This window comes from Chroicocephalus ridibundus, chromosome 4 (assembly GCF_963924245.1).
Source record: "Chroicocephalus ridibundus chromosome 4, bChrRid1.1, whole genome shotgun sequence".
NCBI lineage: Eukaryota > Metazoa > Chordata > Aves > Charadriiformes > Laridae > Chroicocephalus > Chroicocephalus ridibundus.
This window is the reverse complement of record NC_086287.1, coordinates 41962445-41983932: the sequence shown is the minus strand read 5'-3', so window position 1 is coordinate 41983932 and position 21488 is coordinate 41962445. Positions and strand designations below refer to the sequence as shown.

Below are 21488 nucleotides of genomic sequence, written 5' to 3'. Positions count from 1 at the left end.
CCGAACTTACAGAAAAGCACAAGGGATGCGGAAACACCATTCAATAAGTGGTTTATTTTTTATTATTATACCAGTGACTAGATCTTTCAACCAGATCAGCGTAACGAGGAGTCTGTAGTCCAGATTTACAGTTAAAACTTTATTTTAAAGGACTAGTGTTTCTGGATGAGGGCTCTAATGTTCTGGTCTGCTACCAAAAGAATTATTTGTGTTTGGAAAGCCAAGACCGTATTTTTAGCAAACATTCTGTGAAGGCAGGGTAAGTACCCTAATACTTGCAACGTTTCAGAAGAAAAATGTTGGTGATTCCACAAATGATGATGGTAAACTCTTGTAGCCTCCCAAGTATGACATTTATGATTTTAGAATACACATGTTCCTGTACCCTTTTTAAAAAAAAATATGATTGTGTTCTGCATCCAAAAAGGGCTGGTTACATTAGGATTGGATGTGAAATACAAAGGATGTGATTCACAGTTCTTCAGGGCTTTTTGTCTAAAGCAAATGGGTCCTTAAATTGTTATCTATATTTCTCTGGGGAAATGAGGTAACAGGTTGTTTGTTCAGCAGGCTACACTTGTTACCTTGATGCAACATGGATAGTCTTGATTAGATGAAGAAAAATTAATCCTGCATTTATGTCAAAAGATGAGATAACTGCCCCTTGACTAACACCCCAAATTTATTCCTGACAACCAGAGACTGTTTTTTTTGAGGGGGATGTGGGTGATACATTTTTTTCCTCAGAGAAATAACAGTCTTAATTCAGGTGTGAGAAGCAAGGGATATGTGACAAGCAAGGGGGGTGTGGATTAGGTGAAAGATGGGAGATAAAAGTAACACAAGCGCTACACCCAGCACCTTCCAGCTAGCTATGCCTAGTTTGTAAGTACTGTCAGACTTTTCTATTTTGCTTTTTAAATACATCAGCATCAGTGGCACAAGTCTCAGGGCGCCACCTTGATGGCCTGCTGTTGCTGATGTATAGTATACCATAAGTGGCTGAGTATAGATCTACGTTGAGACTGGAGAGACACTTAACAGTCAGTGTTCTTATTTACAGGCATGCATACTGAAGAGACAGAAAGCACAATTTAGGCTAGAAAGATTACTTGCAAATGCAGTTTTGGAAGAGACAGAGCAATAAACTGCTGTCATTTCCATTTTTCTCTGTGCTTAAAGATTGATGTGAAACACCATGACTGTTAACTGGTAGGAGGCTTTTCAGCAAGCTTTGGACAGGAGTATTTCTGTATGCTTTTCTTCTATTTCTGCTTAGGCCATATGAGCAAGAAAAACATGTATTCCAACAAACCTAGTCTATGTTTTGTAAAATGTCTGACTCCCCTTGCTGAGGTTTTGTCCTTGATGATAGTGTTGTTTCTGATTTCACTATAGTGATGAATAACTTGATGTTTCTGGTGGTTTGTTAGAAATGTCCCACTATTCCTGTTGTGCTATGAAGGCGCAAGTCTAAATTCAGCCCTAATCTTTCTGGTTCCCTGCCTCCCCCCCCTCCCCCCGCTTTTTTTTTTTCCCCTCCTAGTTTTAATTGTCTTTTTCAACATTTTAAATGGATGTGAGAACTTGGCTAACGTATAAGTCAGTTGAACATGGAAGAGGCAGCCTGCAAATGCTGCTGTACCATCCCCCAAGAGATCTTGGTCAGTCCAGTATGTGAAATGGTGCTGGAGGGAAGTGTCTGACTGTGAAGACCCATGAAATGGTTTGTGCCAGGGCAGCAAGGTATGTTGTCTTAGGTAGCTGTTAATATGTGGTGGGTGAAGCCTGGAGCTGCCTAGGAGTAAGTAAAAATGATTTACCCATGTTTCTTGTTTGACACATCTTCCTGGCTAAACACGATTTAAAAAAAACCTCTCAATATTGCAGTTAGATCAAGATAAAATTGTTTTTGTCTTAAGCCAAGACTGTAAACTCTAAAATACATTAAAACTGGTGCTAAGGAACAGTATGTATCTTCAAGGGGTGTGCCAAGTATGGTATTAGTAAAGCCTGAATTTGGAGGAAATAATAGTTGATGGCCATTGTACAAGTTTTGCTTTCCAGTGTTCTTAACCACTGGCAAAAATTAAGTATAGATATCCAGGACAACATAACTGGAAAACTGGACTGAAACAGGTATGACCGCTGGGCCTAATGGTTTAAGAAGTCCTCCTGTGACAGACAACTCATGGTTTTGCTTGTCATTGCAGGTGTAATTGGGCCTTGAATGCCTGTCTCCCACCTGTGAGGCAGGTGTTCAAACACTCAGTTGAGGGCTAAGCATTACTGTTGTAGCATTAAGGCATGTGGCACACTCTTCCTCTAATCCAGAGATCCAGCATGCAGGCTGCCTCTTCCTATTGAAGTCAGGAATCCAAAAGTGCAGATAATCCTGGAATGAATGCAGTCAAAAATATTTGTTACCTGTACTGCAATACCAAACAAACACATTGGTAGTGTAACGCTGAAGACCAGAGCACCTGGTCCTTGTTTTCATCAGAAAGGTTCCTGCAGTACGTTGACATGCATGTCCCAACAGTGCCAAGCAGTTAGGTGATTAAATTGCACCAGGCCATGTTCATTGTTCCCTGTTGTCATTGTCTGTATTGTGACACCTGTAGCACAAGGATAAAGTTTAATGAGGAAACAAATAGGGATAAATTTTCCCTTGCTACTTTTTCCTGATAATGTATTGGTTCGAGAACTCCCTGAGGTACAGGAGTCCCGGGTTCAAGTGGCCCCTCTCTTAGAAAGTTGAACTCCTTTGCTTTTTATTGCGAGGTAATTATCTGTTCTGCAGAGTTTTGAGGAAATTTCCCAAATCCTCAAACTGAACACCTTCTGCAGGACGTAGTTAAGTATTTATTGTTCCCAGTGGTGGTCGGCATGGCGGTTCCATGTGCTATTTGTGGTTCTGAGTCTAAGGCAGTGGTACTGTATTCATCGTAGCATAACCAGGAGCTGGCATGGATGCTCTCTGACACCTGCCTGCATCTGGCTTTTGCTTCTGCCCATCGCTGTCTGATCTGATTTTCAGCTTGCTGTGTGGCCAGTTAAAAGGGCTGGCAGCGGGTCACATATCTGCATATTTCTCTGCTACGTCCACCCTAGAAAAATATCACCTGCGCTTTAACCTTCATGAGAAACCCACCTGCAGGCTGAGGAGTAACGCAGGGCCAGGGCAAGGATGCTTCGCGGGGGCAGGGAAGGTGCCCGTGGGCAGGAGGACGCATCGCGGGCGGCGTTAGGGGACTAGAGGGAGCAGCCCCGTCCCGCGGGCTGAGTCCGGTGCCCGCAGCCCGAAGGACGCGCCGCTCTCCGGACGCGAACCGGTGCCACCGGCTGCGAGGGCCAGGCCCCGCGGGCAGAGGCCGGTGCTGGGCCTCGGCGCTCCTCCCCGGGCGCGGCCTCGCCCGCCGCCCGCAGGCCCGCTGGCAGCGGAGCCCCGTCCCCGGCCGGCCGCGGACTACAACTCCCAGCGCTCCGCGGCGCGGCCCTCCGGCGGCGGCCGAGGAAACGAAAGCGGCTGCCCCGAGAGCCGACTTCACCTTCAGGCCGCAGCATGAACGGCAGCGTGGCGGGCGGCGGTGGCTTTTCCGAGGAGGTCATCAGCCTCACCCGCAGACCCTCAGGTAAGGCGGGGGCGGCCGCCCCTCGCCGGGCCCTCGGCGCCTCCCGCGCCGGGGCAGCCGCCCCGAGGCCTGCGCGGCCCCCGGCGGGGCGGGGAGGCCGGAGCGGTGGCGGGGGCTGGCCGGGGGTGGGGGGGGTCTTACCGGCCGTGGGTCGGCAGCGGCAGGGTCCCGGCGCTAAGGACGGTGGCCGCTGCCGGGCTGTGGCCGCAGCGGCCTCTCCAGCCGCGGTGGGCCCGTGGAAACGCCCGGTGGCGGGTGCGCTGCTGCGGGGGGAAGCCTGTGACCTGCGTGGGAGAGAGGGAGCGGGGTCACGGTCCGTGTTTCGGGTGGAACAACTCGCATCTGGTTTTCCCCGGGAGCTGCCGTCGCCGCTGCAGCTCCCGTTGCTTTCAAGTGAGGCGGCAGGTGCCCAGCACTCAGCCGGGTTGGATACCCCAAAATTAAGGGGGCGTTTTGAAAAAACACGACTGTGCCCTGTACTGTCAGCTTCGTGTTAACTGTTCGGGGTAGGGTTAGAGAGGGCTTCGTGGTGGTGAGGGAGAGGAGCCCAGGCTGGAAGGGAGAGGGAGCGGGGCAGTTGGTGGGACACATTTTTGGCTTTGCTTTTCCTGTCACAGCAGCAGCATGTGTCATCATGGAAGCCTGCGGATGCCCAGCCGCCCTCATATTTTTACAGGATTTACGATCCCATTCAAGTCGCGCTTCCAGAAGCGTGGCACGTTAGCACCAAACATAGGGCTCTGGAGCAAAATCCTGGCTCCAAAGAACCACAGGTTCCAGGGAGGTTTTGGAACGAGAGCTGTACTTTGGTGCGCAAGGCCTTCTCTTTAATTAAAACGAGCGTGAAAGAAAACGTGGCAGCCCTTCTGTCTGCACAACTGCTGGGTGTGGCTGCTGGCTGGCCTTGGCTCCGTGGGCCCACCAAGGACCCGCAGCACCCACATGGTTGGCGTATGTGCCACTTTCCTTTCTCCAGGGTGAAGGTAGTTGTCCTGCGGGGCTGGGGTTGGCCCTGGCCCCTCCAGGCCAGTGATTGCAACCCAAAGGGTCAGCCCAGCGGGCAGCCCTCTGCCTCCCCGGCTCACCGGAGCAGCCACTGCTCTGGAAGCTGCGTAGCCCTGCCTGCATGGTCACACGCTCAAGCTAATGAAGCCACGCTTGTCAGGGAAAACTATTTGCTAAATGAAGCTGGCTCTGATGGGAAAGCTGTTTCCATACAGAAGCTAAAATCCTGCGGGAGGTGGAAGGGGATGTTGAAGGGTAGAGTTGAGAAGTCTTGAAGGTGGACACGGTAATTCACATCTGATTACCACAAGCAGGGTTTGTCCCGTCATTAAGATGGGCTGTGTGTTTTCAGAGTTAAGTTTCTAACTATGTCACTTGATTTGAAGGTCCTAAAGCCCCCTATGACCTTAATGTATTTACCATGTGAATCATTATTCATTTCTGTGGAAGGAACAAAATGGTGTTATCTGTAAAGCAGAGTATAATCCTATAATCTCTCTAATCGGAGTTTTGACTGCAACTTTTAAAAATAGGTCTGATGCTAAACATCTCTAGCAAAAGTTTGCTGAGGAGGTGAATGAATTTACAGTGGCAAAACTGTGCGTATGTCTCTCTTTCAAATTTCCTGATGAAGTACTGGGCTGAAAAGTGTCAGAAAAATCTGGTTTTATAGAAAACTAAATAACTTCTTCACTTCAATTTGCAGTATTATTCAATCTCTTTTCCTAATCCTGCCAATCATGATGGTTTTTAATGTCTTTTTGAGGGACTTTTTAAGTTTCAGCAGTGTAAATGAGGCATAGGGAGGTCTGCAGCCTCAGGGAGGGCCAGGCGTTTAGCCCGGAGCCTGCTTTTAAAGCTCTGCCATTCCACTTCTGGTCCCTTGTAGACAAGGCATTTAGTGCCATGTGCGCTCTCTTCTTCCCCTTGCTCCTTTTCTCCCGGTTGTGCTGTGTCTCTTTCTATGGCCTCGTGAGCTGGAAGGGGAGAATAGCAGAGAGCTCAAGGAATGATAGGAAGATATTTTTAGCCAGAGTGGAAGTTTAAGTGCTGGAAAGGAATGACACAGTGAAAAAGCCCTGTGAATACTTAACTTGGTCTAGCACGAATTGCTGCCTTTTTGTGTCACAAAGATCTGCTCCTATCTCATGTTGCCTCTGCTGTTGAAAGCTGTGACTTTTGATTATTTTTCAAATCGTGGGTGAAAACTACTATATATCTATCTATACGTATATATATAGGGATTTTTATGTATGTGAGAGAGAATCAAAGTACTCTGGAACTCTTATTCCTTCTTTATGGCTTTTTAATAAATGTTGATTAAACCCTATACTTTCTGTAGTATTGATTCCCCCTGTTCCCAGGTTATTGGCTTTATAGCAAATAATTTTTAGTTTTGTGGGGCTTTTTTATTTGTTAATTCCCATTGAAGGGTGTGTTATTGTGCATAACTGTCCCTTCTTGAAATAGGTATTAATCTGGATGAAATGTCAGTGTTTCTTCAGTCTGCTGCTGCTTCCATTTTCCTCTCGTTTGTCTGAAGCTGCCAGAAAGAAAAGGGGGGGGGAAAAAAAGGTGCGGCAAGATTGCTGTTAATATTTCTTTACTTCCCAGCTGTGGATGCACACCTAAAATAGCGTGACTCATCTTGTATGTCCTTTGATCTGCTATGACTGATTTAAAATGCTGCTTCCCAACAGGCAGAAGGTGGTTTTACTTTCATTTGCAACTCTCCCTCTCAGAGTTTCTAGTCCCAACTTTGAGAGAAAGTAAGAAAGAAAGAGAAAATAAATAAATCAGCCTGGCTGAACATGGGGAGAATTTGCCTTCAGCTGTTCTTGACAATAGGTTTTGGATGACTGGTTTATGTCAGAAAAAGAAGTGGTGTGGTTTTTTTTTCCCTCCATTTACTTTGGTTCTATATTTCTGTTGGTTTTTTTTTTCTTGACTTTTCTTTCTTTTTTCGTTGCAAGCCTCTTGTTAGCGAATATTTCCCATCCTTTGTCGTGCATTATTATTTACAGAGAAACTTAGCTGCATGTGCAATGGGAAATTGGCTCTTATAACCTGTGGTTTTCCAGATTTTGAGTTCAATTTGTTCTTATGGATTTCAGTGAAACAAGAAGTCTTAATCTTTAACTGCACTTTAATCCAGCAGCTAGTTCCAGCTAGAGATCTGTAATCGAGGCTTACTTTGAAGAACAATACAAAACATAATAAAAAATGTTCTGTTTAATGTATATGTATTCCTTTTTGTTTTGTTTTAAATCCCAGAACTTTGTCTCTATTTCCTGTTGTGTTTTGAATTCCCAAAACAGAACAAAGTGATTACATACAATTTAAAGTAGCTGCATCTCAGCTAATCTTATTCTTGGAGGCCAAGGATGCCAGTTCCAGCTCCTTAGATGTGGAAGGGGAGCATTCTGAGCTCTAGGTGCCCACGAGCCGGTAGCACGGCTCCTCTTGCCTGTTTCCTCATCTGTAGACAGGGTCTAAAGCTCCTTGCCTTTCCTAACTCTGTTTCTCAGCTCATGAAATGCTAGTCAAGCATGATTTCTTGTTGCTCAAAGGTAATGATTTAGTATAGCCTCCTGTGAAATGCAGAATGCTTTCTTTCTCTTTCATCCTGTGCCGAAGAGGCATATTCCTGCTGAGGGCTGAATTGGCATCTCAGAAACAATGGCATGTCCCTCAGTATTCCCCAACACCCACCTGAGAACAGCTCATGGATGCTTTATGGAATGAAGCATCTGGGCCCTCAGGCATTCGGGGTCTCTCCTCTGCTTTCAAGACCAGTTTCGTGAGAATAACTTCTCTAGACAGTGATGGTTGGAAAGTATGATGCAGATTTGTGTGTTGTGAGTTTTAGTATGGTGGAGAAAACAGGATGACATGGTAGGGTACAGTCCCCAACAACAGCAAGAATGTCTGAAGCTTTGAGCTTTTCCTCATCAGCTTTCTCTTTGGCTTACCTTAGGGCTGGGCTTCAACATTGTTGGTGGGACAGATCAGCAGTACATTTCCAATGACAGCAGCATCTATGTCAGCCGGATCAAAAAGGATGGGGCAGCTTACCTTGATGGCCGATTACAAGAAGGAGATAAAATTTTAGCGGTAAGCCCTTTCTTCTGTCGCCCCGTGTGTTCCTGAAATGCTATGATCAGTAATGTGATATGAGATGCAAGTTTGCCATCGCAGTGCACAGAGAGGAAGGATGTGGTGAATGCAATTAGATGATGCTGCGCAAACTCCATGGAGGAGCTATCTGGGGGGTCTGGGGAGAGCTTTGAGCACTAGGGAGATGAGTGCCTCTACACATGGACTCATCTCTTCTGCTTTCTTGATTTGCCTCAGAAGCACTCCATGGTACTGTGTTTGTATTTCCTCTGTGACTTGCCTCACTAAGGTTTTAGAGTCCATCAGACCTTCTCTTGCTCACAATGAATCGTCATTTACACATGTGTAAATAAAGGTCTTCCACCTCTAAGTTTCCATTTTTTGACAGGTAATCTGTGATTACTGATCCTTTCGCTTAGGGAGATTTTTAGGCCATAAGACTTCCTGGCCATAAGACTTCATTTCAGCTCATCAGGAATAATACAGGTGGCTTCTCCTTTTAGAAAAATGTTTTCAAGTGACTGAGGTTCAGTCCCGCTGGTTCTTCAGACAGTTGGCAATCATACAAGACAATATGCTTTACAAAGTGATGAGTGAAGAAGTAGCCTCTCCTAGTGTGATACGTGATCTTTCAATACTCCTTAATTTTATTTTGTACTTGCTTATTATGTTCCACATATAATCTTTTTAGCCTCTATAGAGTGCTTTGCACTAGTTGGAGCCTATTATTGATCCAGAAAATTATATGAAGATAAATGGAGAGTATTGTCCTATCTTTTCTTGACAGTTTAATGTTTATGTGCTTATGTTTGAGGAGTCTAAATATCAAGAGAAAGGAGGCACTGGATGTGATCCCAGAGGATACAATTAGGGGTAACAGGGATGAAAAAGAGAAATCAGGTTGAATATCATCAGTTAGTGAATGAAATAAAGTAGGTTATAAAACCTTCTGCCATGAGATATTATTTTAAATTAAGAAAAATGCTAACACATTCAAGCGGATGCCAATATGTATGTAAGTCTTTTGTTTGTTTGTTTTTTGTTATATCAATATGCTTTTAAATGTATGTTTACAACAGTCTTTCAAACAGAAGGGTTTCAAAGGTAGACCAGTAGAGGGAACAATGTGGGAAAGAGACTCATAATAATTTTGCTGTAGCTGCTCTTTGACTTTCATTAGCTGTCAGAATTACACCTTTGATTTGTTTCCAGTAAAGCAACAGCATAAGAAGCTGCTATTGACACAACTGTCATCTTATATTCTGATTTTGCTTCTAGGTAGTTTTTTTTTTAGTACCTCTGTGTTTTGGCTTGGAGTTCCTCATTTTACCTCTCAACATATAAAAATACATCTGTAATATGAATGGATGAATATGGATCTTGCTGATTATATTATCATGCTCCAAATGCAGAATTTTGTGAAAGAGGAAGATTTTTATCTCCTGTCCTTCCTGTGTTAGCCTGCATCATTAAAAATTTGCTTTTTGCCCTTCAGCAACTTGTTCTCCTTTTCCTTTTTTGCTAGGTCAATGGCAGAGACTTGAAGGATTTGCGGCACAAGGATGCGGTGGAACTGTTCAGGAATGCAGGCTATGACGTGTCTCTGAAAATTCAGCGCAGGGTATGTTTAACCTGTTCCTTAGGGTTACTTCTCGCTCAGTTTAGACTGGTTTCTATGATGGATAGCTCTCTATTTCATGAGGTAGAAGGATTTTGTTAGAACTATGGCCTTCTCTAGTCCACCACAGCTGTAATCATCCATGCATTACTTGTTTGTAACAGTATCAGTGAAGAGGTGAGTTTGGAGAAGTGTTTGTTTTGCTGGACTTCGGTGTGTTTTCTCACGGATCTCCTTTCTGAGAGGCAAAGGTTTGTCTGTGAAGACGGAATCTCAAGTTCTCCAGTTTTGTTTCGGAGGCCAAAATCTTACCGGAGACAAAAGTCCCCTGTTGTTTCAGAGGTCATCACTCATGTTAGTGTTGAGGTGTGCGTGCAGCCCGCCACAAAGGAACAAATGTGGGCTGCTATGGTTTGAATATACTGGTGCCATTTTGGATATAGAAAGAGAGGAATCCTTAATCCACTGTTGTAACTTGAACATCCCTGGCTAGCACTGAAGTCGACAAAGGAAATACTGATCAGCCTGTGGCATGCTGGTGGGGGAGGTGTGTTGAGGCCCCTATTTTACTCCCTTAGTAAAGGAGTAAATCTTCTGGACCAGTGTACAGGGCAGGTAAGAAAAACGGAGAGAATTAGTGACACCCTTTTCCTGGTAAAGACACTAGGAAATGGTGTGGTGGGAAGTGCACCAAGGGATGCCCTGGGTATGTGTGTGTCCCTGCTTCTGCTGTATGAGACATACCCTGTTCCAGCTGTTAGAGTCCTAGTTCACAATGTGTCAGAGAAACGTGAGGGTGCCTGGTAGTGACTAGGTACCCTGCAGTAAAGCTCAGTCCATTCAAAGCCATTCTAACCCTCCCATGTGTGGAGTGTACGCCTGGGGAAACCATCTTGCACATCCTTACAGAACCACCTGGTCCTGACATAGAACTGGGGGGCTCTCCTGTAGTGGGCTCTGACACAAATACTTTTTTTTTTCCTTGTAGCTGCAGCCACAAAATGGCCCTGTGGGTCATCGAGACGATGGAGAATCAGGTGGGCTTCCTCTAGCAGCCTTTCTTGTGCCAGGCCTGGCGCTTGCTGCGGCAGCGGTCTGGATCTTGCTGAGGTATCGACAGCGGATGTGAAGAGTTCACGTTTTGGATTTCACTGCGTATTTTACACAGCTATGATGTAATTTAAAGAGAGAATCAACGATCTTATCACAGACTGATGTCAAAAAGGATCATTGCCTACCGTAAAGCTGCTGATAATGTTCTTTATATATTGATTTTTTTGCAGAGTGGATGGAAGCAGAGAAGAAGAGGGGAAGGGAGATGACTGTGTTCATGTATAGAGTGGGATAGCTGGTTTTTTGACTATCTGAGGAGGTTTTGCCACCCTCCTCTATTTTGCACCATGAACTTTCAAACACACTCATCTATTCCACGTTTTAAGATGGGACTTTTGGATAAAGGGGGTGGGGGTTGGGGTGGTTTTAAATCAAAAACATTTACTAGAGGCTTTGCCTTGTTTCCGCTGAATTGGTCTTGAAACTAATCATCCCTGTCTGAACCATGAATAAAGAGAAGCAATGTGGAGGGTATATTATTTTTTCCATTGAATTTTTGTTGGTTGTTGCTAAATAAATGCCTTAAGAAAAATGTATAAAATCTAATCTGTGGTTTCACAGATAAAATCATCAGTGTAGCTGCTGATTTAATAGTAATATGCAGTATCGGTGAGCTATTCTACCAGTTCTGGAAAGACAGAAGATGGCCTGCTGCTAGAAAGAGACTTTGATTGTCAGAATTCTTGGGTCAGAGTTGTAAGGGAAATCTTTCCACAAAATGCTAGCATACCGGAGAGATGCGGGCAGACAATTGAATCACAAGGATAAGCAGTGGCAAGAGATTTGGGCATGCTGAAGTTGCAGAAGAGTCTTTAAATTAGTAATGAAGCAATAGTCCCTCCATCTGTCAAGTGGGTTGAAGTCTGCATCTCTCAGGTTAAAGGTCTGGTTTGGGGGTTATTTTTCGCGTGGGGAGTACATAGATAAAATTTTTCTGTAGCAGCTAACTTGCTTCTTGCAGTCAGAAAATCTTAGGAAGATTGAAAGGGAGAAGCGGAGAGCAGGCTGGGATCATCCTGTCTGTTGCTCATTTGTGAAGACTGATGTGACGTTCAGGAGATAGACTGGCAGGTGTAAGCCAGGGTAAGGCTTAGCGAGTAATACCAAAGGAAGAGACCCTTGCCCTGGAAAGCATGTTGCTGAATTTACCTGCAGGGTCTCATCTCCTCACTGTGATTTCAATGGTTTTAAATGCCCCAGCTGACATGAGCTCTATGGGGTAAGACCTGTTTCTATTGTCTTCAAGAAATCAATGTATTTTGTTGTTTTTGTAAAAGAAAAGCCAAATGCATGGTCTGGTCTGTATGATGCCAAAAAAAAAAAAAGAAATCACATATGCAATATATGTTTTCAAACAAAGGAAAACTGGTGTGTTGGTGCTTTACTTATCTCTATTCTTTATTATTCTAGCAGGACATTGCTGCTGTATTTGAAATTATTGTGTGTTTGTGCAGGGCTATATTCCTGCCATCTGCTGGAGATAGAAATGGTATGTTGTTGTACGTGACATTCCCAAATCACTGCAGAGTTTCAGAGCAACTAGACCATATGAAATCTTGCTTTGGCCTATAAACTACTCTAGTCTAAGGGGAAGAGGGAACCGGAGGAATATCACTCAATGTTCTTAGGAGGCTTTGGGAAAAGACTTGAGGTTTGGTGAATGTATATTGGTGTTGGACGGCCTGGGCCGATGCGTATAGTGACTTGCCTTGGCCTGCAAACCAGTTATGGTTGATACGAGAAGGGCTGCTGTTGGGACAGCTCTTTGCAGATGCAGCATGAACCATCTTGCTTGTCTGTGACCTGCTCTGAATATTTGGCTGTGGTGTGGTGTGTGCTCCACGTGGAGCACGTGCGTGTATTTAGACAGGTGATTAGAAGTTAATGCTGTATCACAGCCATCAGAATAAAGATGCAGGCAGTAAGAAAAAGGTCTGTCTGGGACAAACCTCCTGTTAGCTCTTCCCTGAGTCGAGTGTCTGTGAGAGGGAGTATGTGGAACACAGGCTAGGAGGATGAGGATTTGCGGGAGTGGTTAGTTTTACTCATTTCCCATTGAAGTAAGCAGAGAACGCAAAGCCTTTGGGTTTTTTTGTTTGGTTTTTTTACCTTTCAGCTTTGGGATTTTGATACTGTTCAGACATGATTGCCATCTGTGTTGCAGGCAGTTTATTACAGGGGGAGGGTTATATCCAATGCCTAGATAACTGATGTGGCTTACGGAGCAAGAAAAGGCTTTTCTGATGCATAGTGTTCCTTTGGATTTCTTTTCACAATTGCTGAATAATTTTAATACCACAGCATTAACTCAGTGGCTTTTCCAGAAGTCTCAATAGTAGTTTTTACTCAGAATTTAAACTTTCCCGTCTAACCCTCAGGAGCACCTTTATGTGTCTGTGGCCTTCAAACCAGTGCCTGAGGAGCACCAAACAATCTCTTTTCCAATCCCCAGCCACCCCTTGTCCTATTTATTGACAAAGTCCTTGTGGAAAAGTACAGCTCGGCCCCAACCTCTCCTGTGAGATGTGGCTTATGTTACTTTCTTTAAGCAGCTGTGCTGTCTCACCTAAACTTTGTGTGTTTTCCAAAGTCTTTTCCACCATGTGATTTCTGTAGCCTTGAGTTTCATCTTTGCACTTAATGCTCTATATACATTTTCTGTCATTGTGGAAGAAGTGAATTAAAAGAACATCTAATGAGGACAGTTTGTAAATGCAAGCGATCAGAGAGAGTTTTAGCTTTCGTTACAACTCAGATCTCTGGGTTTTGAAAGAAAGATAAACTGAAATCTTGAAGACAAACATAAAAAGCATCCTAACTGTAATTTATATGTTTGGGGGTTTTTTTAAGACTTAATTTGCCAGTAATACTGAGGGCAGTTGAAACTCTTAAATCCCCATGTTTCTCTCCTATTCTCATCTGTTCCCTCAGCCTTATTGTGAACTTACTGACCAGCTGAAGCCTGGATTTTCATATTCATAGTTTAAAGACAAATCCATCTAGTTTGACTCCTGTGTATTCTGGGCATTTGTGTCTCACAGAGTCTCCTGAATTGTATGTGCAAATAATATGTATTTGACTTGGACGTAACAGTGAGAGAGCGCAGCCAGACTTCCTCTGAAGATAGGAAGATGCACTACTTCTGGCACTTTTTAATTAAAACAAACTAGAAAGGAGTGTGTGGGAGGGAAAGGTGCCTTGCTTTCGGTTTGCCTTTAGGTTCCAACAACTGGTTTGTTAGGTTGTTCTGTGCTAGATTAAAGAGGCCTCTAATAACTGATAGTCCCTCCCTGTGAAGGGATTTGTGTGTTGTAATTGTGTTATGCCTCATGTTATTTTTAAGAAATGAAGCCAGCTGAGCCCTTTAAGGTTCTCAGTGTAAGACACTTTCTCTCTTGGAGTAGTTTCTGTGGCTTTCTCCACCTTTTCCAGTGTTTCTGTATTGCTTTGTAAAATCCAGACACCCCAACCACGTGTGGAATCTCAGTATTGAGCATGCCAATGCCATATACTAGGGGTTTTCCATATCATTTTTATCTGCAAACCATAAAATTTTTTTTGGTGAAGATACAGATATGTGCAAACCAAATTTAAGCCAAGTCCTAAGAGCTGGCTTTTCTTAAATAGCTTTTACAAATCTCTTAGAAGTTGTATACAGCTTTCCCCTTCTTCATTTGCTAACCCACAGAATAAACACCATTGCCATGTGAGAGGTAAATTCTCTTAGTTCCAGTTTGTAGATCATAGTGTGACACTAGAAATGAGCGTTAAGTACCGGTGTGTTCTGGCTTCTAAATCCTCATCCATACCCAGATGTGACCTGCATGGTATGGGTGAAGGTGTCTGACTTCGTGTTTTGTGGAGTGACTGCATCTCCTATTTGAATTGGCTGCGCACACTGACAGGCCAAATAACTCTCTCTCTGCCTTGTCTGCTGCATTATTTACCAGTCCACTATCTTTAGTAGGACTGGTTTTGTCTTCTGCCAGATCATTGGTGAAAATACCAAATGGAGTTTGGTACAGAGGAAGCTTCCCTCTGCGGTTGTGGTTTTTCAGTAACTGTTGGTATCCCATGATTGTTGGATTCTTTCTATGATGGATGCATTTTGATAGTGTATAGCATTAATTTCTTAAAAATACATGTATCAGCATGTTGCATAGTACTAAGTAGATTACATCTGAATGGTCAGTAAACTTCATCTGTTCTGTTGCAGGCAGAAGCTGATACGAGGGTGATAATCAGGCCAGGTGAGCTTTATGAGCCAGTCTCCCTCCCCTCCTCTTTCCTGGTTTAGTGATGTAGGTTTTACCTTTGGAAGTCATTTTCCTCTGCTTAGGTTGAAGAGCAGATAATTTACTAATGGGACAGTGTCTCCCAGGCTGGGGGCCAAGGAAGGGGTTATGTGGAGAAGTCTGAAGGAGGACCTTAACTATACCCTTGTCCTCAGGGTTTTCCTCAAGACTAGCTTTAGGCAGACTCATGCCTCATCCCTCCTGCCATGCTTGGTACGTGTCCTCTCTGGAGCTCTGCTCTGTCTCTCCACATGTGCAGCTGAGGGGGACTCCAGGCCTTTCAAAGCTTCCTTAAAGAAAGATCCATGTACAATGAGAACATACGCTGGTTTAAATGAAGAGCAATGTTGTGCAGACTCAAAATGGCTTTGCTTGTCAAACTTAAAAGCTTTTGTCCTTGCTGCTTCAGCTGTAACTGATTGCAGGCAAACTTCACTGTAGAGCGAGCTGTGTCTCTCTTACCTGGCTGCCAAAACCACCTTTCCTAGACTGGCACTCTTAGTAAAGAGTAACTGTGCTAAGTATGCAGGGTAATTATTCAAAGTGGCTTGTGAACGATTGGAGATCATTCACCAAGCTTTCACGTTTGTGTTTGTGTCCAAATCTTCCAGCCACGTTTCCCTTCAGTAAAGTTCCTTTCCCTCCCATCCCTCTTCACCACCTCTCAGCAGCCTAGCATTTGTGCCTGCCTTGCATTTTTTGCCATGACATAAAAGCAATTGTCATAGAAAAATTGCTGCTTTTGCTCTCTGTCAGCAGATACTGATATTTGTTAATTCAACTGTGTCCCCTTAGTTGCTCTGAACTAGCTATCAGGCTTGCTGTTACTCTTTTCTTTTTCTCTTCTCTTCTCTTCTCTTCTCTTCTCTTCTCTTCTCTTCTCTTCTCTTCTCTTCTCTTCTCTTCTCTTCTCTTCTCTTCTCTTCTCTTCTCTTCTCTTCTCTTCTCTTCTCTTCTCTTCTCTTCTCTTCTCTTCTCTTCTCTTCTCTTCTCTTCTCTTCTCTTCTCTTCTCTTCTCTTCTCTTCTCTTCTCTTCTCTTCTCTTCTCTTCTCTTCCCTTTGAAAATTAATGTTGGCACTTAGTTCTGCGACTGCTCTCGTTCTGGCTGGCTTGTCAAGTGTTGGAGGACAAGTCACCAGAACATCAAGCAGGAGCGTGTTCTCCTCTGAGACAGTGGAGGCTATAGAGTTAGGGCAGTAAGAGACTCTGATCAGCTCTGAACTGAGCCCAAAAAAGCCCTAAGAGTTTCACTGTGTGATTACGTGGACACTAGACGCTTTTGCGAAGTATCAGTATTTTAAGCAGGATGGCCCAGTCTCTACAGCAATAAAAGCTGTGTTCCAGTTTTGGGAATGCCTCTGAAGCTCTGTGTTGGTGTCATGAGAACTCCCAGTTCCAGGCTTGCCATTTTTGCTCTTACGATGTCTCTCTCTCACCTTTCCAAGTTTCTGATCATGGTGGTGCTGGGAGAATAGATGTTTCCAGTTGTTAGAGCGTGGCAGTCCATGCTAGACCTGTACCCCATCTCGTGGGTTGGGTGGGCAGGATAGGCAGATCTTAGGGCTCACCAAGCTAGACAACTATGTATCCGCTACTTGGGAAAGTGCAGCAGAATTGCAGTTTGTGCGAAGCATGTCATTCTTCTGCTGGGACTGAGTATTTCCAGAGAAAGAGAGAAAGTTTAGCAAAGGCAAGCAGAGTTTTGGAAAGACAGCTGTACTTGTGCTTGGGAGCAGGGTTGTCTATATATCCATGGCTAACAACATCTCTGGGAAAAATTTTTGGGAGAAGCTTAGAGTGGATGAGGAAAGAAGGGCTGAAGAAAACCTGTCTGTTCTTATTCATAGGGAGCGTGTGAGGGAAGTGTGCTCCTAAAGAAAGGAAATGAGATTTAAAAGCAACGAGGGCTGAACCTGATTCAGTAGGACTGCTTGGGCTGGGAGAAGTCGGGGAACACAGCTGGGGGTGGCTGATTTAAATGCAACATTTTCTAGGAATGGAGAAGGAGCAGTGTAAGGTGTATAAGCCGTGCTATTTTTTCATCTTTGACACAGCCACCTGCTTCAGCTACTTCAGTCTAACTAGTAATAAACACGAACCATTAGAGCTGCTCTGGATGTTAATAACATTCATCCAAATAGACTCGAAGCTCTGTTTCACTGAATTATTTAAAATTCATAGTTCACAGATAGTTTTCAAGGTAGATTGCTGACATTAATTGAAGGACATCAAGCTGTTAAATGGGAAATAGTCTAAGTTAGATAGTTCTGTGGTTATTTAACATGTATTAGTGCAGGAAAATGCTTGGGTTCTTAAAGACGTTTTTTAAATCTAGAATGATTGAGGTACTAGCAATCTGGTGTTACAAGTTGTTAGCATGGGCGTTCCCAGGTGGAACTGGAGACTCTGTATGAAAGAAATTACTCACTTAACTGGTGAAATATTTGCTGTCTCACTTAGGTACATAGGCTGTATGGGAGCCAAAATGCAACACATGAAATAGTGGGTTCACAGTTATCCCAAATGGTCTTTTGCATTCATTGCTTCTCACCGTGTTTTAGTAAACTTCTAAATCACAGAAACAATAAAGCATGGAAGGAAAGGGGATACAAGGATTGTAATATTTAGGGCCTCTTTCACTTCCTTCTTTCTAAATATAACAAGCATAGTCCAAAGTTGGGAAATGCAGTTCAAAATTTTAATTTTAAAAGGTGAGTAGTAATCCATGATTGTGTGGATTTTTTTCTTCTTTCGTTGTGTAAATAATACTCTTCAGAAGGGTTTCTAGTGAATTTAGAGAAGACTTTATGCAGCTCAGCTTATGCTCTTTCACAGACTGTTGTCAGCTGGTGCACAAAAAGGGACGCTAGTCACGCACTCTAATGGCAAAGATAATACCTTCAGCTGTAAAGAGCTCTTACACAAGGGAAGTATTCACATATTCTTGGCTTTGCCATGTTGGGGGCGCATGGGAAGGGAGCACAAATCAGGTAGGAAGTAAGGCCAGAAAAGGTCGTGCAGAAGCAGGGTGGGTATCAGCGGGACACATGGCAGAGATGCAGTCTGCCTGGCATGGCCGTCCCCCTCTGCACAGGGAACTTCCCTGCAGAAACCGAGCTCCTCGGCCCCTTTGTCCAAGTCCCTGCTCAGAAGCAGGGGCTTCTGAGTCCCAGCCGGGGCGTCACACGCCACGGGGCTGAATTGCAGCAAGAGTGCCGCAAACAGCCAGTTTGTTTGCCAGCCCAGCACTTCAAGATCATCGTTCTGCAAAGAAATTTCAGTCTGAAGTCCTTTCTCTTAATTTGCTTGAATTTTTCCCTAGCAGTGCTACCAGCTTTGCCAGTTAACTATAAACCACTGAGGAAGTGTTGCGTAGACATTGTCAGGGAATCTGATCAAACTGTTACCTTTCTTCTAATGGCAATTAAAAGGGAGTATTTTAATCTGTACCAAAATTATACAGCACAGTGGTTTATGAGCTCAGAGGGTGAAACAGGACTTCAGATGTTCTTGTGTGAGCATTTAGACATGCTGGGATGAGGAGGAAAAAGTCTCCCCATTCCGTATTCAAGTTCTCCCTGCTTGGCAAGCTTTAATTAATTTCTCCTTGAACTGCTGGTATGTCCCATTTTGGCTATTGAATTTGTTTGTAGTGTATAAATACTTGCAAAAATCCTAAACAGGGATGATGTAAGAGCACTGATCAGATGAATGAGAACATGCGGTTCTGAAGCCGTGGTATGAAGCTGGAAAACAAAACTAAACACAATCCATCATACGGACTTCTGTGGCTGCGGTTAAAAAAAAAAAAGTGTGGTTGAAATGCTGCTTCGGGGAAATCCCTGTACTCTGCTACTGCTGTCTATAAGGGGTATTTTAAGTGTTGGCATCAGAATGTGTATGGTGGTGTTCAAGGTGAACACCGCAGTATGGAGATGTGGGCTGGATGTGAAAGGCACTGATTATAAAAGATCAGCTGGAGAGGGAGAAGGGTTTGGGCAACCTGGAGGACTGAACGGTTGTTGCTGAAGGATGAGGTCAGGGCCACCTTGTGGCACTGTTTGAGTGTGCCTCGGTCAACGTCTTGTGAGTATCTGTGCTGATTCTTTGAGAAGCAGACCCCACTTTATAAAAACGCAGTCTTATTTTTTGCATAAAGCCAACATGCCCTTGATTTTAAAGTGGTTAAAGTTAAAGGGATTTGCTCTCAGCAGCTCCAACTGACTGAAATAGGCTCTGACAGTTGTGATATTTAACATTTTAGAGGTGAGATCGTAGGCTGTCCTTTAATAAGGCCAACCATTTCTGATTCAGAGCTTAACAACAGGGGTTACAGAGGATGAACATGTTGCGTTGAGAAAAGTAATGTTAGGCCAGCATTCCCACAACACATCTCACAGAATCACAGAGTGGTCGGGATTAGAAGGGACCTCTGGAGACCATCTAGTCCAACCCCCCGACAGAGCAGGGTCACCTAGAGCAGGTTGCGCAGGAATGCGTCCAGGCGGGTTTTGAATGTCTCCAGAGATGGAGACTCCACCACCTCTCTGGGCAGCCTGTTCCAGTGCTCTGCCACCCTCAAAGTAAAGAAGTTCCTCCTCATGTTAAGATGGAACTTCCTGTGGTCAAGTTTGTGCCCATTACCTCTTGTCCTGTCGCTGGGCACCACTGAAAAGAGCCTGGACCCATCCTCCTAACACCCAGCCTTTAAGTATTTATAAGTGTTGATAAGATCCCCCCTCAGCCGTCTTTTTTCCAGACTGAAGAGACCCAAATCCCTCAGCCTCTCTTCATAAGAGAGGTGTTCCAGTGGGGGTGGCAGTCGCGGGGTGGGAGGAGAAGGGGGATGGCAGAGAGTTGTCTCTCTTGCTTGTCAAATGCTGATATATTTTAAGAGCACCAGACTGGAAACTGTTCTCTAAAACTTTGCTTTGCTATGGCCTTCTAGTGATTTTTTTCCGTGCCTGAAATGCATTGCTTTTTTGCTGGCCCGTCAGCAAAAAAGGTGTGACCTTTCTTCAAAGTTTTCTGCCCGTCACCAGCTCCTCCATGCACTGGAGGGACACAAGAACTTTTTCAAGCCTGAAATGGAAACCACAAACTTGAGGCTAAATACAGGCCGATGCTTTTTCTCTGAATTTAACTTTATTATGTTAATCAGATGATAGACAACTTGAGAGAGAAAAGTGTTCTTTTCCCTGTGGGGAAGAGATGTCTGTTTGCCCTTACTGAAAGGGAGAGAGGTAATTATCACCTGTGGGACAGGGGTGGGTTAGCAGGAGGGAAATCCGAGTGTGCCCCAAAGCTGTCCTCTTGAGATTCGGATTCAGAGATTAATTCAAATTGCTTGACTTGCCTTTTAAAGGTATTCTGTACATCTCCCATATGGATTAAATCTAAGGTGTTGAAAGTAGGATGCTTATTTTGTGAAACTACCAGTAATGGCGTATTTCTGTCATGTAACAATTTCCCTGGTAAATTCTTTCTGATGCATAGTGTTTTGTGTGGTTTAGCCCCCATGCTGTTCATGAGGGCACCCGATATACTTTCTCTACCTGAACATATTTTTAAGTGTGTAGTAGAGCAGGAATGAAAAAAATGAAGTAACGCTGTGTACACACAGAAATGACCCACCTATACAATCACTGCCTGTTGAAGATGTAATTACTGAGCGTTAGCGATTCGTTAGCAGTTCTCAATTCATTGTTTTCCAAGATGGCAATATCAAATCAGTGCGGTGTTCTTGATTATGATCACTGGCTCATCTAAATACATGTGTTGACGGTTATTGTTTTATGGAGAAGGGTCAGACAAATGTTCCTGCAAGTTGGGAAGCATGAATGCTAAGAAGAAATGTGGTGCAAAGAAAATGAAGGATTAATGCAAATGACATGTTGTCGCAGATGGTGAAAGAGTTGAATCAGACTCGGATGTGCTAATAGCTGTTATTGATGAAGGAACTCTGTCTCAAACAGTTGTTGGTATGGTTTAAGCTTATCATTTGTGGGCCTGTGTGTTTATCCCCAGGCTTTAACAACACAGACTGTTCAAGAGCTGACGGTCATAGCTACTTGTACACAGCTGCTTGCACACATGGCTGCATGGAGAAGGTCTCCAGCAGGATGATCTGTGCCAGAATCAGTGACTGGCTGTATTGCTTTCCCTTGGCTAAGAGGATACATGTCGATTATTGAAATAATCTTAAAAGAGCACGAAGAGGGCAGAAGAATGGAGAGCTCTAATATTATACTCAACACATCTTCAGCTTTGCAAACCAAAGTGAGTGGCACATTAGAAGTGTTTAGTTATACACATCAGGAGAAAAATCTGCCCATCTGTTGAAGAGAGGGGATGGTGTTCTTGCCTTTCACTTCTTTCACTGTCTAAACTGCAGTTCCCCTCTTCTAAAAGAGGCTGCATTGATTGTGCTTCTTTCAGGATGATAATAATGAACTTTTCATAGGAGGGACAACTCCAAACTAGGGAACTGGGTCCAAACATCATACAAATTCAAATAGACGTAGCTGGACCAAGTGTTTGTTCAGGGTGAAGACTTTGAAAAACTTACATCTAAGTGGACAGTGCCACAGGTCTCTAAGCAATAATTCATAGGCACCGACTATACTCTAGGACTCCGATCTTTATCCAAATCCCTGCTGTTTTTTTGATTTGCAGAGCTTCCATTGAAGTCCTGCCCTGTCTCT

General features: G+C 44.0%; 1 protein-coding gene across 1 annotated transcript; it reads left to right on the top strand.

Moving 5' to 3' along the window:
- Nucleotides 1-3427: 3427 nt before the first annotated feature.
- On the top strand, nt 3428-11841 carry SYNJ2BP (synaptojanin 2 binding protein). The gene is made up of 4 exons (XM_063331373.1): nt 3428-3635; nt 7618-7754; nt 9283-9378; nt 10364-11841. The coding sequence occupies exons 1-4, from the start codon at nt 3566-3568 to the stop codon at nt 10502-10504; spliced, it is 444 nt and encodes a 147-aa protein (XP_063187443.1). The 5' UTR covers nt 3428-3565; the 3' UTR covers nt 10505-11841.
- Nucleotides 11842-21488: the final 9647 nt, after the last annotated feature.

What these genes read in the sequence shown, in the direction of transcription:
- SYNJ2BP (XM_063331373.1), top strand. Translation starts at nt 3,566, where the DNA reads ATGAACGGCAGCGTGGCGGGCGGCGGTGGCTTTTCCGAGGAGGTCATC. An exon ending in AAGGAGATAAAATTTTAGCG is followed by an intron (nt 7,755 to 9,282) that starts GTAAGCCCTTTC and finishes CTTTTTTGCTAG; the next exon opens with GTCAATGGCAGAGACTTGAA. An exon ending in CTCTGAAAATTCAGCGCAGG is followed by an intron (nt 9,379 to 10,363) that starts GTATGTTTAACC and finishes TTTTCCTTGTAG; the next exon opens with CTGCAGCCACAAAATGGCCC.